This window comes from Triturus cristatus, chromosome 2_2, assembly GCF_964204655.1.
Source record: "Triturus cristatus chromosome 2_2, aTriCri1.1, whole genome shotgun sequence".
NCBI classification, from domain to species: Eukaryota; Metazoa; Chordata; class Amphibia; order Caudata; family Salamandridae; genus Triturus; species Triturus cristatus.
Genome location: NC_140582.1, coordinates 830,873,560 through 830,893,061, shown reverse-complemented (window position 1 = coordinate 830,893,061; position 19,502 = coordinate 830,873,560). Strand labels below are relative to the sequence as shown.

General features: G+C 43.3%; 1 protein-coding gene across 2 annotated transcripts in view; it reads right to left on the bottom strand.

Annotated features, from left to right (window-relative positions):
• The window catches only part of GUF1 (GTP binding elongation factor GUF1), a 328,054-nt gene that overhangs the window by 199,222 nt on the left and 109,330 nt on the right, over positions 1 to 19,502 (bottom strand). For both annotated transcript variants that reach the window (XM_085642161.1, XM_085642162.1), the window contains exons 10-11: positions 14,330 to 14,469; positions 7,666 to 7,789 (exon numbers count right to left, since the gene is read on the bottom strand). In XM_085642161.1, the coding sequence (XP_085498287.1) occupies positions 7,666 to 7,789; positions 14,330 to 14,469 (264 nt within the window). The remainder of the gene's footprint in view (positions 1 to 7,665; positions 7,790 to 14,329; positions 14,470 to 19,502) is intronic.

The following is a 19,502-nucleotide window of genomic DNA, read 5'->3' as shown; positions in this document are numbered from 1 at the left end:
ACGCTTTGCCGCTGTGGGTCACTGCTGTGCTGGCAGGCACTGCCCTACGCTGGGTTGCCGTTTCTCACGTCTCGTTAGTGCCGGCCACTCACCCCACTCCGCATCGATGTCGTCACCGCCAGGACCTTCCACATTGCTCCGTCTCCCGGTGTTGTTTCTCCCCCCAAGTTGAGACGGGGGAAGCTACGGGTTTGCCATGTTCGCCGCTGTGTCGGACCTCGGTAAATTTGGGCAATTTCGCCTACATATCTCCGATTAATCTCTGGGTGGCAGCCGAGACGGACTACGTCCGTCCGCCATCTTGGTTTCCCCTGTAGCATGCTACTCGCCAATAAAGCGTTTCAACACCCCATCAGGGTTACCAGCGCTATGTAAATGCAAACTTTTTTCCCTTTTCTACCCCTCCCCAACCCTTCTCAATCCAAATAACTAACATATCCACCACTCAAATTTCTTTCATGTTTCACCATACTAATTCAACACTAATCCTTATGGCTTCCAGAGTAGCGTGCTACTCGCCAATACAGCGCTTCAAAACCCCATCAAGAGGTAGCAAGCACTATATAAATACAAACCTCTTTCCCTCTTCTATCCCGCAACCTACCCTTCTCTATCCAAATAACTGAATAACATATCCACCACTCAAATTACTTCATATTTCACTATACTAATTTTCAACACTAATCCTTTATGGGTTCCAGAGTAGCGTCTTACTCGCCGCAAAAGCTCTTCAACATCCATCAGGGGTAACAGGTGCTACATGAATGCAAACCTTTCTTCCCCTTTTATCCCTCTGCTATCCTTCTCATTCCAAATAACTGACTAATATCCACCACTCAAATTACGTTCATATTTCACCATACTAATTCAGCACTAATCCTTCATGGGTTTCCGGAGTATCGTGCCTCAACAAACCATCAGGGGTAACATGCGCTATATAAATACAACCCTTTTTTTCCCCCTCTTCTATCCTTCTGCTATCCTTTTGAATCCAAATAACTGACTAACCTATCCACCACTTAAAATGTTCTTGCATGTTTCACTATACTAATTCAACACTAATCCTCTATGGTACCCAGAGTGCCAAAAAAGTGCTTTGATGCCTCGTCAGGGGTAGTAAGCACTATATAAATGCAATTACAATACAATACTTTACAAAATTTCCCTTAAGTTAAGACTGTCTGCTCTGTGCCATAGCTACCAGGGGTTGAGCCCAATTGTATTTATTGAAGTTATTTGTTGAACTGGATTTTTGTCTTATTACTTAAGAAGGACTCGCATCCTCCCCAATTTATTAACACATTTTCTCGCAGTTACTAAATTGTGCTATTTGTCCTGAATGTGGCAGCAATCCCAAAATGGTAATACTGTTCTAAAACAGCTGTAATACTCAGTGCTGGGACTGAACTCTGCAGCCGTCTTTAAATAGTAACACAGTAAGATAGCCACCATGACTAACAGCAATCTATGGATGTTGGTAGCCCACAACCTGAACACCTGAACAACTGAGTGGGTAAATTCCTGCAAAGTATTCGCATGCAGTGCCCGACAGGGGCCACGGTGCGCTGCGTTCTTATCTGCTGCAATCTTGGAGGAGAATCTTGACAATCAGAACTGCAATGTAAGCGCACAAAATGCCCAGTGTCATTACTGACATTACCTACTCTTAAACGCTAAATGAGGCCCATATGAAGCCCTTCTCTATGTTCTGATAGACAGCTGAAACTGCCTTATACGTAACCTAAAAATACACATTAGAAAAAAATGCAGTGCAGAATAATGCAAATTAAACAGGGGACAGCAACAGGAGGTCTGCAGTCACAAGGCTTCTGATCTCATTACTTAATGCTGAATGTTACTTTTGTAGTCTAGCACAAGGTTTCCATCCTTTGGGACCAAGAAGGAGCTTCTAGAAGGTATCAAAAGCTGAAAACCAGGTCAGTGATAACTTTGCTGAAATCACTGATCAATATTTTATAAACAGATTGTAGTATCTTCCTGTTACGTTTATAATGTTCCCTGTTACATGGTTCCTAGCTGCTAAGCCAGTATAAGTGTTCTGTATGGAATGTTGGTGTAATGGACATGAGTGGAATGCTTGGGTGCCTGGTGTGAGTGTTGACAATTGGAAGATGGGCTGAGCAGCAGGCAGGCTACTTCTGGTGGGGCTGCTACCATTGAAATGACTCTAGTCAGGGTAAGGGGGTACACTCCTAAAATAACCCCTGCTCACCCCCTGGGTAGCTTGGCATGAGCAGACAGTCTTCTCTCAGATGCGACGACAGCGGCTTTGGCGGCGCAATCTTCTCCAGCGATGCGAGACACTTCAGCTCGATGCGATAACTGCAGCAGTTCCGACGGCGGCATGCTTCTCCGTGGGTGTGAGGCGCTTTTCTCGATGCGGCACAATGCGACAGCTACAGTGACGTCATCCAAGATCCGACGGCTGCGATGGTGACACGCTTCTTCCTCGATGTGAGACTCTTCTCTTGATGCGGTGCAATGCGTCAGCTACGATGGCTGCAACGGCGACATGCTTCTTCGGTGTTGCAAAGCGCTTCTCGTGATGCGGTGCAATGCGACAGCTACAGAGGCGACACCCTTGTTCAGTGATGCGACGGCAGCGGCTGCGACGGCGACACGCTTCTTCTCCGTGAGTCGCGCTTCCAGCTCCTTGTGACACGCAGTCCCTCAGAAGGCCTAAAACAGCTGTAGGCACTTCCAAAGAACTCTGGGGAGCTGGGGGTTGAAGTCTGTTGTCCCTGAGACTTTAGCAGGAGGCAAGCTCTTTTCCAAGCCCTTGGAGATCCTTGACAAGTAGAGCAAAAGTACACACACAGTTCCTTTCTCCTCTCTTTGGCAGTAGGCAACCCCTGCAGGCCAATCCCCCAGTTTCAGGGATAGTCTCTCCTCAGTTTCTTCTTGGTTCCTCTCCTCAGCAAAGGTTTCTTCTGGTTTCCTAAAGTGATCTAAATTCTTGTGATCAGGGTCCCAATACTTATACCCCAAAATCCTTTGTCCTCTGAGGGCAGAGGGGCCTTTGCCTAGTCCAAACCAGTTCTGGTCAGTCCTGGAGCACTTTGTTTACATGACTCCTTCTTCCCTTTCAGAGTGCAGGGCAGAGACATCAGACGCACCACAGGAGGTGGAGCCAGCATTGTGGAGGGAAGGCACAGCCCTATTCAGGTCCCAGGTGCAACTCCTCCCTCCCATCTAGCTGCAGATCTCTCTATTCACCACTGGGCTACCTCCCCCTGTCTCCTGGAATTCCCCAGCCCTGTCACTCAAACTCCAGACAAGGAATACACAGCCTAGCAGAGGCAGGTTTGAATGGTTAGACAAGAAAATACCTACTTTCTAAAAGTGGTATTTTCAAACACAGAATGTTAAAACCAACTTCATTAAAAGATGTATTTTATCATTCTGAGTTCAGGCATACTAAATTCGAATTTCTACCATGTTCCCTGAGTCAGTTAGGATTATAAGATGTAATAATCAAACTGCCCATTCTGGCCTATGGAGAACAGGTAGCCTTGCAATAGTGAAAAACGAAAATGGCTGTAATTCACTATTAGAACATGCCAGCACACACCAGGGCATGTCCTACCTTATACTTAGAATGCACCCTGCCCTTGGACCTACCACAGGGGTGTCTGATATGAAGAAAGGGAAAGGTTTAGGGACTGGCAAGTGGGTGCACTTGCCCAGTCAGCATGACAGTACCAGACTGCACGCAGGCTCTGCAATGGCAGACCTTAGACACATGTTTACAGGCTGCTTCTGTGGGTGGCACAACCAGTGCTGCAAGCCCACCAGCAGTATTTGGATTACAAGCCCTGGGCACTCCTGGTGCACTGAACTAGGGTCTGACAGGTAAACCATACCAACCAATCATGAAATCACAAATACATACATCAATTTACAATAGGGAGCACTTGCATTGTGGCAGTAGACAGCAGTGGCAGAGTGCCCTGAGCATTTACCACCAGCAAAAACACATGAGGCAACAGCAAAAATGGAAGGGAGACCCACGCCAAGATGCCAGGTCTAACACGGTGCGGGCAGATGGATGCAGTAGCCCCCAATCTGCCCCCCCAGGGGCACAGAAAGCCCACTAGACACCTGGGATTTATTTTTTATTAACGTTGGGGTGGGGTGCCCAAAAAGGGCATGGCATTTCCTCCACATCCCCCCACAGAAATGTCAGCCTTTCTGGACCCCCAGGGGTCAGACAGGGCAGTAGCCCCCAATCTGCCCCCCGGGTGGGTAGGTATCCCACTAAAAAACTTTTTTTTTTTTTATTGACGGTGGCGTGGGGGCTGCCCAAAAAGGGCATGCCAATGTCCCCCCCACCAGAGAAATGTCAGTCTTTCTGCTTCCCCCAGGGCGCAGATGGGGGCAGTAGCCCCCATCTGCCCTCCCGGGGTGGCTGAAAGCCCACTAGAAACCAGGGATTTTTTTATTGATGTTGGGGGCAGAGGCTGCCCAAAAAGGAATGTCAGTCTTTCTGCCCCCCAGTGGGCAGACGGGGGCAGTGGCCCCCAGTCTACCCCCTGGGGGGGCAGAAAGCATGGAATTTTGTGGATCCACGCAGATTACAGAACTTTCCACCACCGAAATGTGAGGAAAAAGTTTTTTTTTTTTACAAATTTTAAAGTTTGCAAGGGATTCTGGGTAACAGAACCTGGTGAGAGCCAGTCAAGTCACCCCATCCTAGATTCCCCTGGGTGTCTCGTTTTCAAAAATGTATAAGTTTGCTAGGTTTACCTAGGTGCCGGCAGAGCTAGGGTTCAAAAGCTACAGCTAGGCACTTTGCAAAAAAAGGGTAATTTTTCGCTGTGAAAATGTGGTGGGTCCACGTTGCGCTTTGGGCCGTTTCCTGTCGCAGGCACTAGGCTTACCCACACAAGTGAGATACCTTTTTTCTCGGAAGACTTTGGGGAATGTGGGGTGTGTGGAAATTTGTGGAGCCACCCCGATTCCAGAACTTTGGACCACAGAAATGTGAGGAAAATGTGTTTTATTTAACACTTTATTAGGTTTGCAAGGGATTCTGGGTAACAGGACCCGGTGACAGCCAGTCCAGTCACCCCATCCTGGATTCCCCTGGCAGCGAAGGGGTTGAAGAAGGTTGGTTTATTTATTTCTATTGGGCTACTTGGTTGTGTCTATGTACCGGATCATATGTTCTCACAAGGGTAAAGAGTGCGACTCGTCAGTTTTGCCATCTTGCTCGTTCTGACATTAAACTGCCACTTTGGAAGTATTCAAATCTCCAGCACTCGAGTGATCATCTTGTTCGTTCTGACTTTAAACTGCCACTTTGGACATTTTCAAGTCTCCAGAACTCTAGTTACAGTCCTTTGGGTCACATAACTAAAGAAAATAAACGCTGTTTCTGGTGCATCCATGACTAGAATGTAGCCAGAGTATCATTTCCCGGGTGAGAGATCGCTCACCGACAGAGGTTTTTGTCGTTTTGCCTATTGTTTTGTTACATTACTTTGTTCTTCATTTTCGCCTTCTCACTAACTTTCATGAGGGGTTGCCGTATTGTTTATTTCTCACATTGTACTGCATGTTGTTTATGTAGTTTTGAAGCTCTTGAATGGGAATGGGTTAATATCCCATTTTCAAGCCTTAAGTCGCATTACCCTTTCAAGACGGGTGACTTAAAGGGGTTTCTCTCCCTTTTTCAAAGGTGATGGGTTGTAGTCCCATTTAACGCAATGTACCCAAAGTGTGTCAGTCACCTTGTGCTGCACGTTGGACATGTAGTGTAATGGTCATATAGTGTGCGTATGTCACCCTGTGCTGCATGTTGGTCATGTGGGTAAGTCACCTTGTGCTGCACTAGTGTTTGTTGTCTTAATGGGTGTCAGTCCCATCTTTACAGTTCGCGTTAGGGGTTATTGTCCCATTTTCGCAGGCACTGTCCCTTACATGAGGGGGGTGAGATGGGTTGCAGTCCCTTCTTCACAGTTTGTGTAGTTTTGTTCCTTTTATAAGGAAACTATTTGCAGTTCACCCATAGTGTTAGATTTCTGGGGGTGCGTTACTCCCATGTTTCTCTTCACAGTGTTCGAGTTCTTGGAGTGCATTTCTTCCGTGTTCTCTTCTCAGTGTTCCACGTGTCTTTTCATGTGGTGTTATCTCACTTTGTATCAGTGAGCTTAACGTGCTCTAGACTTTCCATTTGTTTCAATATTAAAGGAGGCGGATGTGTGATATTTCATGTGTATCTTTTCATGCTATTTTCTTTCTTTGTCTTTGTTACCTCTCGTGATGTGGTTTTTACCATTCATCCCTGGGTTATCGACTATTGACTTCATTTGTATATTGATATGTATAGTTGCTTTCATTTTAGTATGGTTCATTTCATTTTTTTAATTTTAAGGGGCGAAGATAATGTAGTATCTTCCTGTTATGCTCATAATGTTCCCTGTTACATGGTTCCTAGCTGCTCAGCCAGTGTGAGTGTTCTGTATGGAATGTGGTGTGATGGACGTGAGTGGAATGCTTGGGTGCCTACTATGGGTATTGACAGTTGGAAGATGGGTTGAGAAGCAGGCAGGCTGCTCCAGGTGGGGCTGCTACCATTGATGTTAAGAACTTAATAAATAATTTACAAAGACACCACTCGGCTCCGTCTACTTCATCACCTCTACGCATGGAACTTCACCACTACACAGTTATTCTACGAAGTCTAAAGTATTGGCATCATGGGTAAGGCTCTAAAACTGATCAGTTCCTTTTTGTCCAACAGAGAGCAGGTAGTAGCTATTGAGGACTTCACTTCAGACCCTTCTACCCTTCCTTGCGGGGTATCCCAGGGATCCTCACTGAGTCGGAACCTATTTATAGGGTATGTCACCCCTTTCATAGAACTCATCCAATAAGATGCCTTTTCAGTATTCTCCTATGTTGATGACACCAAGTTAGTTGAATCAGTCTCTTCCGAATCAGAAAAAAGTAGGCAAACAATTCAATATCTGCATGGGTAACATTACTGACTGGATGCAGAAGAACTGTTTGAAACTAAATTCCAAAAAGACTAGATTATTGTAACACACTATATGTAGGGTCCCAAATTCACCTACAAAACAAACTCCAGACCTTTCAAAATGCTGCAGCTCGTGAGCTGAGGAATCTCCCAAAATTCTGCACAGTTTCGCATACTATTAAGGATCTGCACTGGCTACATATAAGGGCGCGAATCAAGTTTAAAGCCCTGTACTGGGCTCATAAGGCCCTGCTCAAGGCTGACTCCCTCTTTTTTCAGAAGATTTTCAAATAGTACTTATGTACTGGCACCATGCAGTCTATCACAGCGAAACATGTAATCATCCCCCAAATCATGAAGGCACATTGGGGAGAAAGCTTTTCCTACTCAACATGCAAATGGTGGAATTCGATGCCTGACCAGCACAGAGCACAGCCAAACCTCTTAAAATTTAGAAAGCAACTAAACACTGACTTTCTTGTTCCATCACTTAAACTGCTTTTCCGCCACCTTCTTCCTTATGTTTCATGTCCGACACTAGTGTCAAGACGCTGAATAGCATTCACGAGCTTTACAAAATTATTAACTTAACATAACATTGGAAGTTAAATAAAGCATACTTATAATGCTAAAGCAAAACAAATTAACGCAAAAGGACTTACCTCCAGCCTGCACCCAAAGCAGGGCTGCTGTCTCGATGCACTGTGACACTAGAATCATTTAGTGTCAGTTTTTCCACAGCACTTTTTAAATTGTTATATTCAGACTGGTCTGTTGGAAACATGCCTATAAAAAAAAGGAAATGAACACAAACGCCAAACCTGATTTAGCATGAAAATACATCAGATAATGTTTTTGCCAGGTAATCACGATAGGAGAGAACTTATTTGGAATTTTAGAATATAATTATGCTTTGATCACAATACTTACATAAAGGTAATAGATCAGTGCAAGCGTGGGATTTATGAACCGAATCGCCACAGAAAGATTCCAATGTGACGTTGGATTCAAATGAATGTCTAGGTAATGAAAAGGAATAACCACACCTTCTTTCCAGCGGGGCCCCAAGTACCCCTTTGTAGAACCTGACTAGAGGTAGAGCAGTCCAAGGTCTACTCAGGGGAGATGGTGAGGGCTAGCACTATAGTTCTTTAGCCCGAAACAAACAAAACTCAATAAATCCCTGTCCAATCAGTACACTTAATTATATAAAGAAAAAGTACTTTATGACACCCACACTACTAAACACAACACATTAATTCCTAAATACGTACATGATGGGAGGTAGTGTCCCCTCAAGTATTTCCACCTAACATATAGCATTTTAGAAAGCTCCGAATCCTCAAACCACAACATCCCAAACATACTCTTAGCACAATATGTTTAGGTGTAGATATTTATTTATTTATTTTTAATTTTTCACAAAACTTTATTGAGGAAAATGCACAGCACAGTTACAGGATTCCACAGTTTCGAGGAAGTGAGCACAACAGTACAATACAGCACAGCAGAGGCAATCTTAGCCATTGTGACATTTGGAGACAATGCCAGAAAACAACCGCTGATAACCACAGAGGAGATAAAACATATGTTAAATAGAGGTGTCATGAGTGAGGTAGAAAGGCAGAGGAAGCAGGGGGGAGGCGGGAGCAGGGAGGAAACCGCTCATGGACCTTCACCGGCGGCCGCCATGGGCGGGGCGCCGGCGGGGAGCGAGGGAGAGGTCGCAGGGCGTTGTGAATAATGACTTAAGAGGTAGGTCACGAGTGGGCCCCAAATGTAAAGCGGGCGAGATCTGGCTGGTTGATGTCCCAGAACTCAGATAGGAGGGTTTGGCAGCGGGAAGCGTCTTCAAGCCAGAGGGCAACCTTAGGCACAGGCTTGCGACCCCAACACATGGAGACCCTACGCCACGCGAGGACCAGCAGCATGGCAGTCAAGCGACGAGTGGCATCCGGACAAAATTTAACAAAGCCTAAGAGGCAAGCAGAGGGTCGGGTTGGATCAGTGACAAAGTGAGTGCAGAAATGGCAGCGCAGACCTCGCGCCAATATGTGGAGACCCGGGGGCACAGCCAGGCGAGGTGAGAGAAGTCTGCCGCAGGCGCAGAGCTGCGCAGACATCTATCACTAGTAATGAGTCCCAATTTGTGAATTTGGGCAGGAGTCCGATAGAACCAATGTAAGTACTTGAAGTGAATAAGGCGCAAGCGATAGTTTGGGGAGAGGGGCTTGATCTGCTTGCAACAAAATAACCAGTCAGCTTGAGAAATTCCGGCTCCCAGATCTTCACTCCATGCAACGCGCACCCGGTCAGTGGAAATGGAAGACGCAGCTAGCGTGTTTAGGTGTAGATATTTAACTTCAGACCTAGTGGCTTTGTCAGGGTACCATCACAATAATAAAAGTAGAAATGTAACCTTACAGTTTAATTCTGTACTATAAACATTGTTCCACTGTCAACTTCAGCATTGCAAATAAAGCATTACCATATTCAATATACTGTGCATGAGTCTTCCTGGGCCATTAATATAACACCAATAGAGATATAGGGTTCCAAATCAAATTCTCAAGTCATGTTTTTGTGGGAGTTGCTGTACTCCTGGTAGCCCCCAAAATACACGGCAACACAATGGTGGTGCCCCTATCCTTCCCAGGACAATACAAAAGCAAATATGCAAATTTCAAGCCTGCGACATGTGCTTATGGGGTAATCCTCTGGCAAGCTTGCAGGGGCTTATGGGCGATTGCTGGACCCTAAGGTTATTCTCTTTAAATGCTGTCTCGCACCTTAGGAAAAATGCTTTTTCCCTTTTTGTCTTCAGGAGTGCATGGATATCAAGCAGGGCACCTACCAATGGCACAGCTCTTTACAGACCGCTGGGTAGCTGACTTATCATCTACCTTGCTTACAGCTGTGGGCAGGTACTTGGTGCGCCGCCAGGGACATTCAATCTCCTCCATCTCCCCGAGGAGTTTTTAATCTATACAAAGGGGAATGCTACATGAGGCAAAGTAGGTTCAGAAAATCCTGTTTAGTCCAATTCCTCAGTCTCAGCACTACAGACAAAGGTCCAATCTTCTCCAGAGTCCTGAAAATTCTATCTCGTCTCTCTCTTCCCTCCAAAACTCCAAGGAAGAACCCCTCCAGTGATTGACTCCAGATCTCTGGCTGCCTAGTGCAGTGCGAAATGGTCACCAGCATATTACGGATTCTTCAGTTAATCCTTTGTCTACCAGGGACAGGACTAATCAGTGACAAATGGCCCTCTTTTGAGGGGAAAGCTTTGTTCCTCCACCCTAAAATTGATGTGCCATTCTAGTCTATAGGCAAAACTGTATTTTGGTGTAGATTTCGCTCATAATGTACAACAATACAGTGAATCACACACTTTTTTAGTAAAGCACTACAGATGCACACCATGAATGCCCATACACATTTTAAAGCCTACATAGGTCAGCACTAATCCTGAAATGATCTTCTCTACAGCAAGCCTACGTATGCGCAGGTACCTGGCTGAGTGAACAGTAGTCCTGTTCACTCACCTCATACGTGTTAACGTGCAACCAGCCATATGTATCAGAGCGCTTTACATGAGCACCAGTTTTGTTACAGATGGACTCATTCATTGTTGTTAGGCATGGAGACAGTAAGTGATTTGCCCAGAATCACAGGATGTTGAGCGCTGTTCTAGTTGTGAGGAGTTGACCTTGTTTTAAAAGGTGAGCACTGGAAGCAAGTACCTACAATCCATTGAAACAGGGGTTACAGTGTGCAAGACTCAGTTAGTGAGGCTCACAGCAGCATCCAAAAACTGGGTAGTCCACAAGCAAAACTCTAAAAGTTAAATGGGTCGCAATCCCTTTTCCATCAGTATGTATTACAAATTATGTGTGAAGCTGTTTTTGGGAAATATCAGGAATCCACTTTCTGCAGAGTGGGGATCAAGAACAAGGCAGAGGGAGGGAAAATGTGGATAACAATGCAGAGAGACTACCTATGATTCAATCACCAGTCTAATCACTGATGAGCACTTTTCCATTGTTTGCTAGGGTTCTTCATTTGCAGGTTGTAGGTCTACAAACGAACTGGAGGACAGGATATCTCCTGGTGCCTAAGGGCTAGGCAATAACACATGGCCCAGTGAATACCTCTTTGCCCTGGAGCATCACTGGGTGCATCTCTTATAACTATATCTCGTATTATATATGCATCTCTCATCAATCAGACTGAATAGACGGCTTCCAGTTAACATCTGCAAAATGCTTTATTTGCCCTTACCAGTGAGTGCCCTCAAATTCCTCAACCACTTTTATTTTTCTAGGTCCAAACGAAGATATCAAAAATCTTTTACTTTTTCCTCATTTAAACACCCAGTTAATCCACCCAATGCTTTTACACATTCTGTAATCACAAAGGATGTTCTTTTGTTGAACCCTTAGAAATGGTGTCCTGTTTTCTTAATATTGTAAAGAAAATAGTCATCTGGCGAACATCTTCTTGACACAGTTAACATTAACAACATTCTATATACATTTCTTCAAAACCTCTCTTAAGGTCTGCTAAATAATATTCTACAAACTGTTAGAAATATGGGTCTCTTGTTGGCAATGGCTTGCACCTTTATCCAGGTGGGGACCCTTCTTCCAAGTCAGGGTAAGGGGGATAGTCTTCTAAAATTACCCCCTGTACGCCCCCTTGGTAACTTGGCATGAGCAGACAGGCTTATCTCAGAGGCAGTGTGTAAAGCATTTGTGCATACATACAGTAATACAGTGAAAATGCTACAAAAGGTCACCACACCAGTTTAGAAAAATAAGTAGTCTTTCTCTAAACCAAACAAGACCAAAACAACAAAAATCCAACATACAATAATCGAAATGTGATTATTAGAAGGTAAAAACAGTTCAGTCCATAGCTAACTATAGACACAACACTTTCAACACAAAGTACCTTAGATGCGTCACAATCATAAACAAGAACAGCTGCAGGGAACGTGATGCATTGGTTCCTTACTTCAGGGAAGGTGGTGCATCAGTTACTTACTTCAGGGTAGGTGATGTTTTGGTTCTTTACTGCCACGCAGGGGAGGTGATGTGTCCGTTCCTTACTGAAGGGGGGGGGGGATGCATCAATTTCTTACTGTGCGGGGAAGTGATGCCACGGCGTTCTTGTAGACTTGGTGCCCCGGTGCAATGTGTGGGGATCGGAGATGTGGCGGTTCTCGATGCGGCGGCGGAAACGGTGCTGCATTGGACTCTCTAGCCGTGGTTCCACCATGCATTGGTTCTTGCAGCCACGCAGCAGGGCCTGCATCGGAATCGGTGCAATGCAGTTATCTCAGACTTCAAGAGACCGGTTCACAGGATTCAGCGAGCGGCGATTTCTCCGCAGGCAGGCGCTGTGTCTGTTTCTTCAGCCATGATGCATCAGAAATGGTAACTGATGCGTCACGCTTCTCTTCTTTGTGTCTCTTTATCATCTCTCAGAAGCAGGAACAACCTCCAGAGGCCCAACACAGCAACAGGTACCTCTTGGCAGGCCAGAACTCCCAGCAAGGAAGTTGAGAGAAGCTGATAGTGAAGTCTTTGTGTCCCGGAGACTTCAGAACAGGAGGCAAGCTCTACTGCAACCCCTTGAAGATCTTATTCAATCAGGATAAGCAGCACAGAGTAAAGTCTTTATCCTCTCCTTGGCAAAAACAGCCACTGCAGGCCAGACCGCACACAGCAAAGGGGCAGTACTTCTCCCTCAGCTTTCCCAGCTCTTCTTCTTGGCAGAGGTTCCTCTTGAGTTCAGAAGTAATCTAAAGTTCTGAGGTCTGGGCCCCAATATTTATACAGCATTTCTCTTAGTTCTCTTGAGGCTCTGTGCTCAGTCAAAACCAGTTCTGTCCTCTCTGGTCCAGCTTCCCGGCAAGAGGTGGAGACAGCATAGTGTAAGGCAGACCAGGCCGATTCAGGTGGAAGGAACACTCCTCCCCTACTCTTAATGCAGCCCAGGTCTATTCAGCCCAGGCCTGACTCATCCAGGAAAGGCAGGACACACCTCAATCCCCCCCCCGCCCAAGTGGCTGACTACAGTGAATGCACATCCCCAGCCCCATCACTCCAAAGCTAGACAGTCAATACACAAACCAGCAGAGGCACACAGGAAGGCTAAGCAAGAAAATACCCCCTTACTAAAAGTGGTATTTTCAATCACACAATATAAAACTCATCTTTGCTAAAAGATTTATTTTTAATTTCTGAGTTCAGGCATACTAAATTCAAACTTTCTACCTTGTCCCAATGGGAAGTTATGCTTACAAGATGTTATAAATAAAATCACATTCTATACTATGGGACAGATAGCCCTTCAATAGTGAAAAACAAATTACACTGTATTTCACTATTAGGACATGTCACACACACATCAGTACATGTCCTACCTTTCACATACACTACACCATGCCCACAAGAGTACCTTGGACCTACCTTAGGGATGACTCAAATGAAGAAAAAAGGGAAGGTTAGGGCCAGGCAAGTGGTTGCACTTGCCAGGTCGACATGGCAGAAGAAACTGCGTGCAGACACTGCAGCGGCAGGTCGGAGACCTCATCGAAAGGCTGCTTGTTTGGGTGGCACAATCAGTGCTGCAGTCCCACTAGCAGCATTTGATTTACAGGCCCTGGGCACACACAGCGCACTGTACTTGGAAGTTAGCAGTAAATCAAATAAGCCAATCAGGGAAACACCAATCCATAAAACTAATTTACACAGAGGGCATATGCACTTTAGCACTGATCAGCAGTAGTAAAATGCCCAGAGTCATAAAACCAACAAAGCAGGGTCAAAAAACAGGAGGCCAAAAAGCAAAAAGGTCTTGGGATAAACCCGCTGGAAAAGCCAGGTCTAACACAAACTATAAAACGTGTATCAATACCTTGCCTTGCTTTATCTACAGTAATCTCTCTTCCTTATTGCCCTACAAGCCTGCAACCTAGTTTTCTTTCCACGTGATCTTGAATATTGTTAAATTGATACAAGTAATCTAATCTCTTCCACACTTTAACAATATTCCAGCAACAGCACTATATAGCAATAGCATATCCTATGAATTCCATATAATCACAATCCAAGATATCAATTCAAACGCTCTAGCCTATTTAGCGCCCTTTACAATTAATATTGCAATTCCCTACACTTCCATCACATTTCTCCTGTTAAGACGAAAAGAGGGCGCAATTACAAGCTGGTTACTGCTCTGAAAATTAAATCAAGTAGCCAGATCAAATACTGTTAACCAGAGTTTGGGGTTTCTTTTAAAACAGAATATACCACATACCTGCAAAGACCATTGGCTTGGCAGATTTAAAACCAGGTAAGGGTTCAACTGGTTGCTTTTGTAGAAAAAATGTGTCTCCTATCTGCGCTTCTTCAACATCTTTCATGCCTGCAATGAGATAGCCCACTTGCCCAGCATACCTAAAAAAGATTCACAAAATGCAGTAGTTATCAATTTTAGGACAGAAAACATAATTTGATCTTTTGTTTGCACAAACTTTTCCTCAGATTATTTTTGCAGATCAGTCTAAGAGTGAATCAGAAAAATACACAGTATAATATACATCAATATTTGAAGGATATTTAATATATCTTATATGACAGTAAACATTATCCATCACCTCAAAGTGCATCTCACTTGGTACTTTTATTTTCATTGAGAGGTAATTAAAAAAAGCACATCTATTACACTTCATGAATCTTTTCATTTTTCTGCTGAAGTAAAAACGAAATGAACTATTCACAAAGGTGTTTTTCGCAAATAATTAGAACTTAGATGTGCATAATTCCAGATTTAATTCTCAGAATACGGCTAAGCGAACATTTCCACCTACAATGTGAATTCACTCCTACTAGTTTTACGGATTATTCATTGGAATACAGTTCTAACCATAGGCGAAAAGGGGGCAATAATTAGTGACTGCCAAATAAAAAGCTGGTGGCCGCCCATAAACTCATTGTGGTGACCGCCCACAAACTCATTGTTTGTAGATGTTTACCAGAGGTTTGCCGGCCATCTTCCATAGTAGAAAGTTAAATGGCTTTCCATGTGAAAAAATGAAAAGTTAAAATATATGCTATTATACTTTTTTCTCATACATACTCCCGCAGACTGTCTGCAATGCAGACAATGCATCTGAATACAAGAGTCGCCTAGGAATTTGCCTGTATATCTACAATTTGAATAGATTTCCAAGGAAGACTGATTGGGGTTATATGAATCCCTTGAGAACACAATAATCTATTCAAATCAATGTATCGGATTTCTATTATTCTGAGATTTGTAGGTTATGTATTTTCATAAACGCAATTTATTTTAATCTCCATGGGCATACAAACAAGAAACCTGTTTACTAGATTACATGATATTACAATTGAAACCACATCTCCTAAGCAACTAGTGGGATGTAGAATGTCTAATTCATATTCTTACCTGGCACAAGAATTTTGATGTTGCCATGCGTTTATATAAGAACAAACATGGGGGCAAATCTACATCAGAAAATGATCTTTAATTAAATCCTACATACTACAAAGCCTACCTGGCAGCCCCATGTCAACAGATTTCACCTCTCATTTAAATCACAAGCAGGCACTGAGGGTTGTTCATTCTTCTTTAAAAAAACACTTTGATCTTCAGTGATTTTAAGCAAAAGCTCGGAAAACAGTCAGCATGATAGGATGAAATACTTCTAATGGTACCCCAACTCAAATAAAGACACACATGGAAGACTTACAACATTACACAGGTGGCATCAAGAAACCCCTATTGCAAATCTCTTATTTGGATGTATTGTTGCATTGATAATGACATCCCAATTCTTCCTGTGAGCAATAGATAGTATATAAAGTCAAAAAGAACCAGTACGATGAACAAGATCAGATGCATGCAGTTCAGCTTTCATGCATAAATCACAGACAGTGGCATAAAAAATTAAAATTCCTGCAGGTTCTGTTTCCAATCCACATCTCAAAACTGACTGGCAAATAATGTAAGATGTAGATAAACAAGAAGGAGTCTAAGAGAAGGCTTTTTGTTTTCATTTTCTTTCGAACTGTAATTTTATGAGTGGCCTGCGGTTGACCCGACCTCTTTGATCTAGCGTAATCGTTTTACACTGTGCTGTTCTTCATTTATGCTAAACGGGATTAAGCAAAAGTCCTGACATTTAAGGGTCAGCAAGGAGGCAATAATGTGTGCCAGATTAGCATTAAAAGTTATTTTTGATGGCCCAGATAAGTCACCGTCACCATTGACCATGCTATAGAGTACTCTAACTAGTTTTCACATACATGAATGTTTATTTACATCAAAATGTTTTAGTTGAGCCTTAACAGAACAAATATTATAAAATATGTTCTGAGGGGGTATTGGTATGAATATCACAAGATAATATGCCCTAGTCAAATCAACTGCTCTATTCGGTTTAAAATCAGTTCCCTATAACAATCTCTTAATCTCCTAAACGGTATAATCCTGTTCTCAATTACCTTTGGTGGAGAGACACAGGGCTGTCCAAAGGTAAAATGGGAACAGGTTTATTTGTCAATATATGGTTATGGCATAATGCAAATCCTACAATCGGAGAAAGACAACATTGGTGTCACACACCATTTTGGAATCTCATCTGAAAGAAAGATTGATAAGTAAGTAGAAGTAACTACACAAAGATGAAAGCCCCTCTGTGTAGGTAAAATGACTGGTTTCACAGGAATCTAGTGGGATGCATAAAGAAAGAGCCTGCGAGCTGGCATGTTGGTGTGCAAATGCTTCAGTTAGCTCCTTTAAAGGGAGGATAGCCCATCAGTCAGGAAGCAGCACTGCTGTGGAAGTAGGTGCATGTGCTCTACTGATCTATCTGAAAGGAAACCATTATTTTTTATTGTGAAGCAAAGCCCCACTTAGAGTATGCTTTACCATCGATTTCGTTGATGGTTCGAAAAAGGAATGCACCTGTCTCAATGATGTCTTATTGTACAAGCAAAGGTTGCTCCTAATTATATCTGATCTCAATAAGAGCAGCATTTGGACTACTTTAGACAGTGTTTCGCTTAGGTGCAAGAGTTTTCAATGATCATTTGTAGAGATGCTGGGAAGGTGTTAGGAAAAGGAAATGTGAGTCATCTTAGACCATTTACATGCTAAATTAAAAACTGGGCTAACTGGGCCAAATCCTTCCCAAGCTTATAAAGACGTTTCGAAGCCGAGAGATCTCTAAATGGCAGTTGTCCATGGATGTAAATCTGGATTTTGTAGTATCTAGCACTGAGTGAGACATTTGTTATTGTAGCTAGTTTAGTTAGGGAATAAAGATAATTTTGAGTCAATATGAAGAAATATTATGAGGCTTTGAAAGACCAAGGCTTGTTGCTTAAATTGGAGATGACAGACCAAACCACTCTTGACAAAGCATTCTAAATCGAAGTTTTCTGTAATTACGTTTTTGGTATCATGCATAATCAAAGAATGTCAGTATGCAACCTTGATGGGATAATTGTATGTGCTATAATAGCCAACACTAGTCTAGCAAAAGAAATGCTACAGACCTTGAAATTTGGAAGCGAAATGTTTAAAGTGGTTGCAATATTGGAGTAAAATATGAATAGGATAATAGGTTTCAGCAAGAAAGAACCAATGGTGCTTTGGATAGGAGATTTTAATGTACACCCTTGTCCTGCTGCATTAACCCCAATATGTGGGTTTGTAGATGAAGATGGGGAACCAAACATGCATTTTACCCATAATCCCTATGGGAACGCCCTAAATAAACTCATTTTTTTAAAAGACCTGGAGGTCATGAACCCACGATCAGATTATACAGGTCTCCTGCTAGAAACATTTTGTTCCTCCCACGTTGTTCCTCCATAGATTTCATAATAGCCTCAGCTAGACTGGGTGAAAAGCTTAACAATAGGAAAGTTGAATTCCTGGGCTTTAGTGACCAAGCAGCTATAACCTGGCACATGAATTGGCCAGGTATATTACGGCATTACTTTTATACACTTAAAATCCACCATAGATAGAAAGAATGGGATAATACTTACGTGGGGGAGTATTGATAAGGCTAATCTCATTCCTCAGGTTGTCTCAAATTCAATGAAAGAAATAGAAATATGTCTTGACCCAAACCAGGACCCAGGCCTCCATTGAGGCTTTTGAAACTATCTTGCGAGAGGTGAAAAGGAATCTCTCTAAAAATGGTGGGACACGCAAACCTAAGGGACCGAAGTGGTTCGATCGTGATTGTACTAACGCACTTTCTGACCTACACAGATCACTCAAAACTGTACCAAAAGATACCCTACTCGTGAAAAAGGCCTGCTTAAATTATTCGGTAGCGAGAAGAACATGTTAAAGAAACTGAAAGAAGAAGCCTGGGACAATTTATTGGTTACATCAACCACAAATAATGTAAGGGATTTTTGGTCAGTGATTAACGCCCCATTTTTAAAATCTAACTCTGAGTCTAATTTGGATACTCACGTGGATGAGGACTCTTGGGTGGCACACTTTAGTAACATTTTTAACGCCCCACCTGCAAGTTCCGGGCTTACGGACGTAGAGCGTGTCCCATCCTCTAGTACTACCCTTACCCTTGATAACGGGGAGGTATGCATAGCACTGGAACAAAGTACCAGTAATAAGGCACCTGGTTTTGATGGCACTCCAATAGACTTTTTTACAGATTGCCCTGACCTCTGGAGTCCTCTGCTTACTAATACTATTAATGCTATAGCTAGAGAGGGACCTTCCGCCTCCTGGCTTAAAGCCATTTTAGTTCCACTTTTTAAAAAAGAACACAAGCAAGACCCTCGGAACTATAGACCTATTTCTTTCCTAGATAGCACGGCAAAATTAATGGGTAGAGTGCTATTAAATAGACTGGAGACATGGGCTTAGACAAATAAGATCTTGATCCCGGCACAATACGGTTTCAGAAAAGAGAGAGGCACTCAAGATCAATGCCTGAATTTGAGTCTGCTTATAGCAAAGTATACTCACGCTAAGCAAGGCAATTTATATCTGGCCTTCATGGACCTTAGACCGGCTTTTGATTGTGTATCTCACCCACAGCTCTGGAGAATTATGAGAGAAATGGGGGTAGACCAAGCAGTGATCAACTTTATTAGATAACTGTATTCAAGAGCTGAAGTATGTGTTAGGTATGGCCCACAGGGAGAATGCACCAGGTGGTTTCCAGTAACAAGAGGAGTTTGCTAAGGGTGCGTTCTCGCCCTTTTTTTTATTCTCGTATACTAATGGGGTGGAGTCCAAACTATTAGGTTCAACTATAGACGTGCCTAGGATAAGGAAGTTGCACATCCCAATTTTATTATATGCAGACGATGCAGTTTTAATTGCGCGAACGGGAAGATACCTACAAAAACTGTTAAATACTTATGTGGATTTTATGAATGGCTTGGATCTTCAGACAAATGACTCTAAGTCATTT